General features: G+C 38.8%; 1 protein-coding gene across 1 annotated transcript; it reads left to right on the forward strand.

The window, feature by feature from the left end:
* The first annotated feature begins 6,822 nt into the window (after window positions 1-6,822).
* On the forward strand, window positions 6,823-10,238 carry LOC113271955 (polygalacturonase-like). Its single transcript, XM_026521880.1, has 4 exons — window positions 6,823-7,275; window positions 9,319-9,608; window positions 9,698-9,929; window positions 10,020-10,238. Exons 1-4 carry the CDS (start codon window positions 6,823-6,825, stop codon window positions 10,236-10,238), a joined length of 1,194 nt encoding a protein of 397 aa, XP_026377665.1.
* Window positions 10,239-13,897: the final 3,659 nt, after the last annotated feature.

Genomic DNA, 13,897 nt, shown 5'->3' on the forward strand with positions numbered 1-13,897 from the left:
CGAGAAGACTTGAAGAAGGCCATAGAAAGTAGCAGAAGAGAATTCAGGGAAAGGGAATATTGAATGCAACAATCAATAGAAGTTATTCGAGGAAGAAACAATATCCCCAAGGAAAGGAGATAAAGTGATTTGCAAATGGTAAACAAATGCTCAATGAATGAACCGTGCAAGCCAGAAATAGCAGCGCTTTTCTCGTTGAGGCAAAAGGAGCATGAGAGCTTCAGAAGTCTTGTCGCAAGATAGGAAGCAGTATGCAAAGAATTGAAGGGAAGAATCTCGGAAGAGGAGTTGGTGCGATCGTTCATCTATGCTTTATCAACCGGGCAGCCGTTATTTTCTGCACTATTCAAGATAAGAAATGCAGTGCGAATGAAAGAGTTGAAAAATACCAACCCGAGCACATTCGTATGGAAGAAGAATAAGAAAGATACAATGAGATAAGATAAATGTATTCGCTTTATTTTGATGATAAAAATGAAACGATCGATGTACTCAATTTTCAAGAGCATAGCAATAAAAATTTGATGAAATATTGATGAAATAAATATTCGCCGAGTAACCAAAGACAGTAGGACCTCAAGATTAGGAGGCAAATAATGAATATGAAATAAAAAGGTTCTAGGGAAACTTAAAACCTTCTCCTAGGAAGGATGGGAACCCACGACATGCACCCTAGTTCGCATGAAAATGCAAGAGGCAAAGACCTAACGCATGTCGTGGACAATTTTCAGGAAGAAATCTAGGGGCAATAATAAGACCTATCCGCTGAGAGTCCCTTTTATGATGGCCTTCGGTAAGGGTTGCAGAAATATGACCAAGGCGCCGAAGTATTCGGTTGAGCTGCGAGTGCCTGGGACGTCTGGAGCGTTACCGGCCATGTCCGTCTGGCAAGTCTTGGCTACGATGCACTTGATCCCAAAGAAACCCCAATTAGGGTGTGACTTCGTAACTCCGAGCCTTATCGGCGAAGAGGATAAGAAGTAACAAAAACAACTGAATGTCGTAATAACCGGATGGGAGGAGACCAACATGCATGTTAAGGTTAACCTCCTTGAAGGGGCACTCAGGGGGAATATAAAGGGATGTCACCCTCCAGATTAGGGAGTTGTGTGACCAAAAAAGACGGCAATGTCATGGGGATGCTATTCATGGGAATAGATAGGCCTATCACATTGTCCCGGAAAGAAAACTTATCAAAAATGTTAAGGCGAGGTTGATGGATTGCTATTTGCAAAAATAGTAAGCGCCTGAGACTTCGCCGAAGTAATACCCTTAAAAACAGGGTGAGGCGCAATAAGGCCTTACTTAAGAGGCGCAATAAGACCTCATAAGCAAGAAATATACACAGCTACTAAAACAGTAAAGTTATAAAGAGCATTCTCAGTACCATCTCGTCTCGATTGGATAATGCCAACAAGAACAAGAGGCAAGTATATACTTTTATATTTTTTGTTCTTTTGGCGTTATCCGCACGAAACTACAAAGCGCTTAAGATACAATCTAAGGCTACACGATAGGGCAAGAAGAAACCTGAAGCAAAAAACTAAGACCGGGCGCATACTTTAGCAATCAGTGCTCCTCACTCTTTTAAATTAGCTTTCTCAACGTCGCCGAAAAGCAAAAGGCAGCAGGGATGAGTAAATAAAGAAAGCCGGAACTGAGGGTGATTTGAAAGGTGAAGGCAAAAACGAAGACGAAAACTCGCAAAAGAATAAAAGGCAAGTATATACTTAAAGGCTTCACTATTCTTTTGAGAGTTTCCATGGTCAGTATATACTTGAGGCAAATGGCGGAAATCAAATAAACACACGCATGATAAAACAGAATTATAATACCATGAAATGTGATGATTCCCAAAATAAAGCGTTTTCCCCCAAAGCTTGGAAGCGCCCATAAAAATTATTAATTATAAAACACTAATCTGAGACGAGAGAAGACAAAACTAAAACTGCTACTGAGGAATGGCACTATCGATGATGGTTGACTCAGGGATCTCGCCGCCTGCCTCGGTAATGCTAAGTAGAATCTCCCTTGGACCCCTCGTTATCCTTCGCGGTGTCAACTTTTGGTTCCTCCTCGTCATCAAGAAAAAATTCCTCGTTGGTAGGATCAGCAGCTTCATACTGAGACTTCTCATCATCAGAAAAAATCTCCAAAGGAAAAGAAGGAGGAGGAATGCCATGCTCAGCGCAATAGTCATTGAAGAGTGGAACCAAATAGCTCTGAGTATTCTTGCGGGCCGTCTTGGCTACCTTCTTGTAAGAATCGATGATCTCGTCGATATTATCATTTAGACTCTCAATCTCCTCATTAAGACGAGAAACGTCAGCACGAGCTTCATCTCTCTCCCTGGTGATACGAAGGACCCGACTCTTATGACGCTCATCTGATTCTGCGAAGATAATAGAAACTACATTAGAAACAAGGAAGTAATCCGGGTCAAACAAATATAATAATACACCTAAAAACTACCTTCCGCCTGAAGGATAGTAGTATTTAAAGTACTCTAAACATCAGAGTATAGATGATCGAGCTTGGCGACTTTGAGGTTGGAATTTTCAAGTTGAACACATAACTCATGATACATTCTATCCCAACCTTCACCATGAGAGGATTTCAAAGTGCTCTTGCCAGACTGAATGGCGAGAGCGCCTTATCCACGGAGACTTGTAGGCTTGATCGGAGGAGAGGATTTCGCAGGTTTTGGACGAGAGGAAGTGGCTAATTTAGCTTGCAAGAGTTTCACCTTTTTATTCAAACAATCAACCTCCTCGTTTAGACCATCCACAGTGTTCCGATACTTACGAAGAGTAGCTGCGAGATCGGTTTTTATTTTGATCACTCGATCGTAATCTTCCTCCAGTTTCTTATAGTTGGCTATCGACGAAGAATGAAGGCTCCGCGAGGTAGTAAGAGAATTAGAGACCCGTTGAAGCTCTGACTTAAGCCGCAGGTTGTCATTGTGGAGATGGAGGTTCAGTTCCTCGTTGCGGGAGAATTCAACTAACAGACGGTCCACTTGCAAGCAAAGGGTCCCAGCCTTTTCATTAAAGATGGAGTTCTCAGAAACATAAATGTCATTTTGAGTTGTAAGATTCACCATCTCAGCGCGAATATCTTCCAGCGAGGAGGAAGCTTCATCAGCGCTCATTTGACGTTGCATGCATCGAGCTTGACGAAGCATAAAATAAGAAAATAATGGAAGCAAAGGCAAGAACAATAGAGGGACGTCCAAGAAAAAAGAACTCACTCAAAAGCGTCTCTATCTTTTGGCCTTGCTTACGGGAATGATCTTTTTCTTTCTGAAGGTCCTCCGATAAAGCTTTGATTTTAGCTTCATCCTTCCTAGCCATCTCGCGAACAAGCCGAATTTCCACGAGGGTGGCCATGTGACGGTAGACTTCCTGCGAAGCAAACTTGAACTCGGAAAATAAATCTCGGAGAGGAAAAGGAAAAATGGCAGAAAAGGCACAAAGAAATCACCTGGTTCATCAAGGCAAAGTGTTGCTGGAGAGACAGATTCATTGAAGCACTCAAAAGCGCAGACGAGTCTTGGGAGAGGAAGTCGTCAGAAACAAAGGCGGACAAAGACTCCAAAGCACGAGATCTCATAGCCGAATCTTTTTGAGCCTTGTGGTAGATACCTCGAATGAATTGCATGTCAGGGTGAAGTGGGGATTTGACATTACAGGATGGACAAGTTTCTTTCCTTTATCGCCAGAGGGAGGTACCTCCGTAGAACTCTTAGGATGTTCAACTCCTGGCTGAACAGGGGAATCGGCGACCTTGGAACGGGTAGCAGAATCAGCGTCTTTCGGAGGAGCAGGAGCACTAACTGAAGGGGACTGTTTCTTAGTGCGAACGGGACGACCAAGGAGAGCGGAGGGATGTATTGCAGCTAATGCATCCACATCCAGGGTCTTTCGTGGCCTCTTGGATGCAGCAGACGGAGGAGCACTCGTCTGCGAAGTCAAAAGTTAAAAACCAAAAAGGCTAAAATTTACAAATAAAAAGCGCTAAGGATGGTACCTGAGAAGAAGGAGGAGGAGTATGATGAGAACGTTTCTTGTGACCGTTGGGTACCCCAGAAGTGGGTAGTTCGCCCTGCGAAGAGGCATGACGTCAGGATGGACAATTATCACAAAATCGCTAACAACAGACGAAATGATACCTATTCGGAGGGAGTCTTCTTAGCAACCACTTTCTTATCCTGTCGCGCCTTGACAAGTCCATCAGCAGGCATCACATACTAAAACGAATTGAGAAACATAAGTACAATTGATAGTTCCAAATGATACAAATCGCAATAGGAAAAATCATACCTCGCTAGGAACAGTCCAGCGAAGTCTCCAGGGATCACATCCCGCGAGGTAACAATGTCTGGGAAGGGGACCATTGCGAGGAAATCCCTTTTCTTCGCAACCCCAGACAAAGGGACCGCCAACTAATAAAGGAAACTTCGCCCAGTCATCAACAGAGAGACGAAGTTGGAAATCCACATCCAGCAAAGGATCTTTAATGGGGGGAGAAACCACCTTCCTAACAAGCTCAAGACCCCACTCCTGATGCTCCCTGGTGCTTGTAAGCATAGCTGAATAGTTGTCCATGAAAGAGTCTATGTTGAAATCCAAGGAATCAAATTCGTCCGCGGAAAAAGGGATTTGCGAGATACCATCGCGAGAACAGACTTTGAACTCGTTGGCGATTCGAATCGCATTACCAGTAAGCTGGAAAACCCCACACCGCAGCCTACCGAGAATCTCCAAGAAAATGGGGTTTGAAGGATCATACAAGGGGAAAGATAGTCCCGCTCTCAACTGACCTAGAGAGATTATCACCTTATCAGCAGACCAAGTGTCCGAACCAAGCCACCGGTAGTTCAGTTCCATCTCTTGGGTAGCAAGAACAGCGGGATATGGGGAAGAATCAACAGCTGGAGTTAAGGTTAAACCTAACTCCTGGAGCTCGGCTTGAAATTCCTCGAAAGTTTTAAGTGAAGCAGATGCAGAAACACCTTTAGGACACATGGTGATGAAGAAAGTAGAGGATTTCGGAAAAATAAGGTAAAAGTAAGAGCAGAGATCAAACAAGAGAAGAGCAGAGATTGGAAGAGGCGGAAAAGAAACTCAAGTAAGGATGGAGAAGTGTATTTATAGCAAGAAGAAGGGACCGGTAAAACCGGGAAGCAGCATGATCGAAGTAAAGGTGACCGATGACGGACGGTTACCCAGGAAACGTGGACACGTGGAATTATGGGTATGGAGAACGTGACGGTTAAGGACACTAAAACGGTTCTTATTCCATCCTCGCAGCAACTTGGACAAAATAAGAAAAGGCAAAATGTAAGGACACGAAATAGGATTGCCACGTGTCATACCAAGTAAGGTAAGGAAATCCTAGTCTAAGATCCGTGTCAGTGACCTGTCAAATCAGTCAACAACAGAAGGCGAAGTACAAATCCCAAGCGCGAGGTAACTCTCCAACCCGAATAAAGTAGAAGGACCATCAAGATACTAAGGCGAAGTCACGAAAAGATTACTTGGAGAAGAAGATAAGCCACGAAGTAGGAGCAGTAGGGCGCAAGAAAAAGGACAGGTTTCCCGACAAGACCACGTGAAGTCAGCGAAAGCTGGGGAAAAACTTTATGGAATATGCACCGGGCGAAGCATAAAGTAACCTCGGCGAGATGATATGAGTTGTATGTCACTAAGGTTTCTTAGGCCTATAAATAGGGACCTCTGGACAATGTAAAAGGGGAGATCTTTTGGAGAGGGAAAGGTCTAGCATAGGAGAGAGAAAGAGTTAGGGTTTCCTTGTAACCCACGAGTGTAACTTGTATTTCCCTTGAGATTAATAAATAAGTTTAAGTTCTAGTGTTTATTATGTCTTAGATCTTACATATTCTTCATTTGGGTGTGTTGCTGGATTTCCAGTAATCACATTCTTCTTTATCATATTGTCTCTTGTCGAGCATATGTTTGTTTTTCTTTGGTTTAGTTCTGTCTGTCTATAACGTTTGAGGGGAGTGTATTAGGATATCTGTTAGTCAAGTCATGTTGACTTGACTATAGCTGTCATTATGTCAATGTATAAATACCTCTCCTGTGTATTAGAGTAAACTACCGAAAACAAATCTATTAGATAATACTATTACCATACGTTTAATGTTCTTCTCAAACCCTCTTAAGGTAGGTGGACCAAGTTCATGGGGTTCCAATAGCTAACTAGCTAGCTCACATGGGATCAGCGCTACACTTATAAAACTTCCACCATCCATTAACTTGTCAAACGTTCTCTGCGCTTGAGTTTTAGAGAACCATGTGAGGTTACTTATAATAACCAAGTTGACTTATCATTCCTACCTATCTACACCTTGTAAATAAAGAAATCCTAGCATCCTTTCGTCACTGATGATGAATTTTGGTGGTTTTCAATTTTTTGATGACCAATATCTCTATTCTCAGTTCTCCCAATAGGCTCATACAAGCTTAGTTAGATTAATCACTACTCCACGATGTATATATGCTTGGATTGCGGCTTTTATCCCGCCTGTTAACACCCCTAGCTCCATGTGATATATGTCATCCCGATTCACGACATAGTACATACGACTTCTGTAATACATAAATCAGTATACTACTGTGTAAATACTTCCGGCCGCCTTTATCAGTTCACACAAACAGTTCTCCCTTCCGTACGACTTTTTGGTTCATGAATCTAACGAGAATAACTGTATTTTAAATACTTCCAACCGCCTATCAAGTATACACTCAATCAACTATCTCTCTTTCTCTGGTTTCACACTCTCGAGTTTACCAAAAAATGGCTAACCTAATCGTCTTATTTTCTCTTCAACTCATCGTACTTCTCTTCATCGTTGCATTTCCACTGTCAACAAGTGCAGCAACTTATAACGTTTTACATTATGGTGCAAAACCAAATGGGAGAACGGATTCGACAAAACCTTTCCTTCTAGCATGGTCTATGGCATGCAAATCTAAGAAACCAGCAACAATGTGGATACCTCGAGGTACTTACTTGGTAAAAACAATAGTTTTTGGCGGTCCATGCAAAAGTAAAAGAGTCACAGTCCAAATTGATGGAAAAATTCAAGCACCTCCCAGCAAGAATTTTCGGATTATTGGGAACTACCGCAATTGGATTTTGTTCCATGGTATCTATGGTTTGACTATCAATGGTGGTATTTTGGATGGGCGTGGATCTAACTTCTGGGATTGTAGGCGGGCCGGTGCAAATTGCCCAGACGGTGCAGTTGTAAGTATTTATGTCCTGTTTTTTTTTTCTGTTTTTTTCACAAAATTGGTCAAAAAGATCAAAAGCAAGAATTTATGGGTGAAATAGATTTCTAGGTTTAGATATTGTTCATTTAGCCAAAAATCATAAATATACTGTTTAAATAACCAATTTGGTTACTTTACCCAGCATATTTTTTAAGAATTAATTGGAACAGACCAATATGTCCCTATCTTCTTCAAATGTTTACTGGATTGGAGAAAAACAGAGGAATCTCAACAAAAACAGAGGAATCTCCTCAACATTTCCGTGAATTTCTACTCCAATCCACTAAAAATTACAGGAACAAAAAACAGAATACCATAAAACCGAGTACGTGGGGATATTACATACAACAATTGGAAGAAAAAAAACAGAGTAAATCTCACCAAAATACAGAGTAATCTTCAACATGTACGTGAACAAAAATAGCTCAAATCCACCATTGCAATCTCGGCTCAAATCACCACCATTGCATGCATGTAAAACCCTTAATTTCACATAGCAACATCAGACCACCACCACCGCAGCTCAAATTGTCTCAACCAAAGACCAATTCAAACCAAACCCAATAAACCCATGAACATCTTCTCCTCCAACAACCATCGGTAACCTCAAACAGAGCAAAAAATAGAGTAACCTCAAACAGAGCAAAAAACAGAGTAAACTAGTATAGGATGAAACTAGTTACATCCTAGTTTAAAATAGGTGAAACCAAATTCAACCCAATTTAGTATAGGATGAAACCCAATTTCATCCTTGTTTAAAATGAATGATACCTAATTCAAAAATCATGAATGATACCTAGTATAGGATGAAACCAGTTACATCCTAGTTTAAAATGGGTGAAACCAAATTCAACCCAATTTAGTATAGGATGAAACCCAATTTCATCCTTGTTTAAAATGAATGATACCTAATTCAAAAATCATAGATTCATCCTACCTATAGATGAAACCGGTTTCATCTTAGTTAAAAATGGGTAAAATAGATTATTGGTTTCATATAAAACAGGATGAAACCAATTCCATCCTAGTATAAAAATTGGATGAAACTAAAATCAGTTTAATCTAAACAGGAAGATGTAGAAAACATTCCTCTAGTAGCAACAAATGATGAAACCCGGCTCATCCTATGGAAACTCAAGATGAAATCAGTTTAATCCAGTAAAACATAAGATGTACAACAACTCAACTAGTAGCAATAGATGATGAAACCAGGCTCATCCTGTAGAAACACAAGACGAAACTGATTTCATCCAGTAATAACACAAGATATATGAAACATTCATTCAAATGCATAAAAAAAAAATTAAGGCTTTTATCAAAATTGGGTTTAGGAAACTTACTCATCTTATCAAATTGATAGAAAACAAAACCAAATTTCTTTAATTAGCTTCAATCAATATAAGAAATTAACCTCAATTTAATTAGGGTACTTCAAAAAAAAGAATTGATATTGGCGACGTTTTTCGATGATGGTGTTGCTGGAGTTTGTAGTGGTCGGGATAATGAAGGAATACGGTGATGTTTGTTGATGGTGGTGGTGGTGTCTTTGATGGTGAGTTTGTTGTTTTTGTTGGTGGAGATGATATGTTGTTGTTTTTTACGATGGTGGTGTTGATGATGGTGGAGATGGAGATGCTGATGGTGGTGGAGATAATATTGATCCTGATGGTGTTGGTGTTCCGCTGATGAAGACGTATGAGGAAGACAAAACTTTGCAGCAGAAGAAGAAAGCGAGGAAAGAAGAAACCAGATCTAAAAGATGATGTTTCCCGTGTTTAAAGAAGAGTTAGTGGGGGTACAAGTGTCAGAATTGAAACCACGTGACCACTGTCCATATCACCCAGACTGATAGTCTACCCGTCCATTTGACCCAGAAAACTTGCTCTTTTGGCTATATAGCCCATTTTCTTTTTCTTTTTTTGGTAAACGTATATATATCCTGCTAACTTTAGTTAGTTGGCACAACTAGAATCTGTCCAAGATTTTGACATGAATTTTCTGTATGTATAATATGCAGTCGCTAACATTACAAAACGTGAGAAATGGTATAATCAGTGGATTAAAATCAATCGACAGCCAGTATTCTCATATGGCTATCAACGGCTGCAACAATATAATGGTTCGAAGGGTGACGCTTATTGCACCCGATCAAAGCCCCAACACTGACGGAATAGATATACAATCGTCAACTGGAGTTACAATAATTGATTCGAGCATCAGAACAGGCGATGATTGTATTGCAATTGGTCCTGGAACAAAAAAGGTATTGGTTCAACGTGTAGGATGTGGACCTGGACATGGCATTAGGTACGTCGATAGCGGAGCCAGTATTCATTCAAGTAATTGGTGCATGTTGACTTAATTAATGATAATATTTTACGTTCATAAATGTGCAGCATTGGAAGTTTGGCAAGAAGTCGGAATGAAGATGGGGTCGAAGGAATCATAGTGAAGGATGTAACATTCACTGGATCAGACAATGGTTTAAGGATTAAAACATGGCCGAAACCAAGCAATGGTTTTGTGAAAAATGTTCTTTATCAAAATATCGTAATGAATAATGTTCGAAATCCTATTATTATTGATCAGATATATTGTCCTGGTGGTAATTCACAGTGTACTAAGCAGGTAATAATTCATCAATTGATTAGTTAAAAAAATTCCAATGCGTAGCTTATGATTTTTTATTCTGGTAATAATTCTGTTTCAAAATATCAGCACTCTGGAATCAAGATCAGTGGCGTGACGTACTTAAATGTCCGTGGAACATCGGCAACTCCAGTTGCCATTAAACTCCACTGCAGTGCAATTAACCCATGCAACGGAATCGAATTATACCATGTTAAGCTCACTTACTCGAAGAAACCTGCTACGTCATTTTGCTCCAGCGCTACTGGAATATCTAAAGGACAAGTCCTACACGAAAGTTGCTTCTAGTAAAAGTCTATTTGAGTTGGCTTTCCTTTTTCCCTTGTTTCATTGTTGTAATTCAATTGTTTTATAGATGATGTGCTGACCTGCTTGCAAAATGCAAAACGTATGAGTTAGCGAAGAAACTTGTCATTAAAATTTTAATGAATTTTTTTTTTTATAGAGGATGAACTTCGTGTGTTTTTCTTATCAACCGATTACCAAATTACGAATTGCTGGCAAAAATTCTAAAAAATGTTTATGGCTAGCCTCCAACAAAAAATGATTCTGGGGAAAATACATGACGGTGTAAAGACCATGGAGGCAATAGCCCCTGCCTTTTATTGGCTCCGAGCCGCTTGCCTAACTAGCTAGGGTCAGCTAAAATGGAGGATTTGATGGTTTTTGAAGCCTTGAAGAGGCAACAAACACTATTAAATTTTTGTAGAGCCTACATCTGTAGCTGAGAATCTAAATGATTTTTTATTTTTTCTATCAATTCCACTAGTTAGTTACTTATTAAACGCATTTTTTTTTTTTTTTTTTTTTTTTTGCTAAGAAACAACACCATGGTATTAACTGAGAAGAAGATTACAAATATCCGATAAAGGTTCTTTCCTCAACAAAGAGTTCAAAAAAAGGAGGAATAGAAGTCCAAGAAGTTTTCAACTTAAACTTTCTAACCCGACGTGCAAGCCGGTCCGCTACCTTATTTTTGAGTCTCTTAATATGAACAACCCTAAAGCTAGTACTATTTGAAATGGAAATCCGACAATGTTCTAAAAGATCATTACAAAGCCAGTCAACAACATCCTTTCCATCTTGAATGAAATTCACCAGCTGAAAGCAGTCACTGACAAAAAGGACTTTGGACAAATTCATCTCTTCTGCCCGAGAGATAGCCAAAAATAGGAATGTTGCCTCAGCACCAACTGCACCTGTAATTAGTCCAAAGTCTGCTCTTGCCTGGATTACCCTTCCTGCATTATCACAGAGAACAATTACAATACCCATATTAAGATCTTTATAAGAGTCATCCAGAAAGATAACATAATAAACATTCTGCAAAGGAGTTTTAACTATCTCTTCACTCAAATAATTAACAGAGGGCGAGGGAGGAGCAATAAAGGTGTCGATTATCCTTTTAGTATCCAAAATAACCTTGTCCAGACTGATAGTAGAGTTTTTAAATATCACATCACATCTAAATTTCCATATAGACCACATTACTATAGCACCAATGGGCCAATCAACAACAAAGGGAGAGGTACCCAGATTACCATCAAACCAATTCATAAAAATATCATCCACCCAATCAAAATTCCCAGCAACAATATGTTGTAAGGAGAGTGCAAACCAAATATGGACAACCATGGGACATTTAAAGAACAGATGCATCACAGTTTCAGACTCATTCTTACAAAGAGAATAACAATCATCAACCGCATGATTATACAAAACAAGGAGAGAGTTAACAGGGAGCATATAAACAAAAATTTTCCACATAAAAAACTTAATTTTAGGGAGACAATCTAATGACCAAACTTTCTTCCAAAAAGAAGCATCTTCAAGAGCTATAGATTCATTCATGTACACTTTATAAGCAGATTTAATAGTGAAACTTCCATTTCTAGTGTGAGCCCACATGATAGTGTCTTGTTTACTAGTATTTATTCGAAGAGCAAGGATTTTGTTGACTGAGAAAACAACGAGGTAATAAGACTAATATTCCATGAGTTACTCTGCACATCAATAAGATCACTAACAAAACTGTAATTTACGAAATTAGGATTCATTGAAGTCGGAGGAGAATCACCAAAAGGTAACAAATTAGAAGACCAAATCCTTGTAGTCTTACCATCATTAATTTTGTAAACAATATTAGCCTTAATGAAAGTCAAACCTTTTACAATACCCTTCCAAGTACAAGAAGCAGAATCAGCAGCTTTGTCTATCTCTAACAGATTTTGATTTGGGTAGTATTTATCCTTGAAGAATATAGAAACTAAATGATCTGGATTTTTATACAATCTCCAACCAATTTTTGCAATAAATACTCTGTTAGTAGCAAAAGAATTTTTAATTCCTAGTCCACCATTCAATTTGGATTTACCAATATCACCCCAAGAACGATAGTAAGCGGCTCTCTTAGGGTCTTTCTTCGACCACCAAAATGTTTTCTAAATAGAGTCAATCTTAGCCGTAATCTTTTTAGGGAAAGGGAAACTAGACATATGATAAACACCTAGACTTGAAAGAACATGTTTAGTGACTACAGTTCTGCCAGCAACATTCAAGTTAGTTTTCTTGCAATTACTTAATCTGCTATAGAATTTATCAATGAGTAATTGAAAAGGTTTAGTCTTATCTCTATTAATAAATAAAGGGGTACCAAGATACTTTTCAGAGGTACTTAGGAATTTAATACCAAGGGTTCTAGCTAAAAGCTTGACATGTTTGTGATGCATTTCATTGCTAGTAAAGAAATCAGATTTTTCAAAATTTATAGCCTGACCTGAAGCTTGCGCAAAAGAATCAATAATCTTCATAAGATTTCTAGCATAAGTTAAGGAAGATTTCATAAACAACATGCATTCATCTGCGAAGAACAAGTGGGAAATTGAAGGACTATGATTCCTGAGTTTAAAGCCCTGGATCAGATTGTCCTTTTCACCTTTCAGCAGAAGTTGAGATAAAGTTTCCATGCATAACATAAATATGTAGGGGGAAAAGCAATCTCTTTGCCTTATTCCTCTAGAAGGATAAAAGATATCACTGGGAGATCCATTAACCAGCACTGAGTACGACACCGTACTAATACATTGAAAAATAAGATGACACCAATCTTCAGAGAAACCCAATTTTTTAAACACAACAATAATAAAAGGACACTCAAGGCGATCAAAAGCTTTTGATAAATCTAACTTAATAGCCAGAAACCCATTCTTATTATTCTTCCTTTTCCTAGTTTTAAAAGAGTGTAAAATTTCATGTCTTATTAGAATATTGTCTTGAATTTGTCTATTTGCTATAAAAGCAGACTGAAAAAGAGAAATAATAGTATCAAGTAAGGGTTTTAGTCTATTCGTAAGAATTTTTGAGATAATTTTATAGATTGTATTTGTAAGACTAATAGGTCTGAAATCATGGGGAGTTGTTGGGTTATTAACTTTAGGAATCAGCGCAATGAAGGTATGATTCAGTTGTTTAAGAAGAAATTTGGTCCTAAAGAAAGATTGCACATGATAAATAACTTCTAAAGATACTTCATTCCAGTTGTCTCTAAAGAATCCACCAGGGAAACCATCCGTCCCCGGCGATTTCCAAGGAGCCATGTTTCTAACAGTATCAAGAATTTCATCCGAAGTAGGAATGGCAGTTAGTCTGGTATTAACATCATTTGTTATAATAGGCTGAATGTCTTTAAGAACTTCCTCAATTACGCTATTATTAGGCTGCGAAGAAGTATAAATATTTTTGAAGTGGCCAGAAATAAGAGAGACAACTTGATCTCTGCATTCCAACCAGTTACCATGACTGTCACGTAAAGTATGTATAATACTATACATGTTTCTGAGCTTAACTGTATTATGAAAGAAGTTAGTATTCTTATCATAATAGTTGAAGTAATCAATTCTTGATTTCTGTTTATAAAAAGAATTTTCAGCCTCATACCAATAATCAAG

Source organism: Papaver somniferum, chromosome 1 (assembly GCF_003573695.1).
Source record: "Papaver somniferum cultivar HN1 chromosome 1, ASM357369v1, whole genome shotgun sequence".
NCBI classification, from domain to species: domain Eukaryota; kingdom Viridiplantae; phylum Streptophyta; class Magnoliopsida; order Ranunculales; family Papaveraceae; genus Papaver; species Papaver somniferum.

Excerpts from the sequence above, each read along its gene's own strand:
- LOC113271955 (XM_026521880.1), top strand. The coding sequence starts at position 6,823 with ATGGCTAACCTAATCGTCTTATTTTCTCTTCAACTCATCGTACTTCTC. Across the intron at positions 9,609-9,697 it reads GGACCTGGACATGGCATTAG|CATTGGAAGTTTGGCAAGAA; the intron begins GTACGTCGATAG and ends ATAAATGTGCAG. Across the intron at positions 9,930-10,019 it reads ATTCACAGTGTACTAAGCAG|CACTCTGGAATCAAGATCAG; the intron begins GTAATAATTCAT and ends TCAAAATATCAG.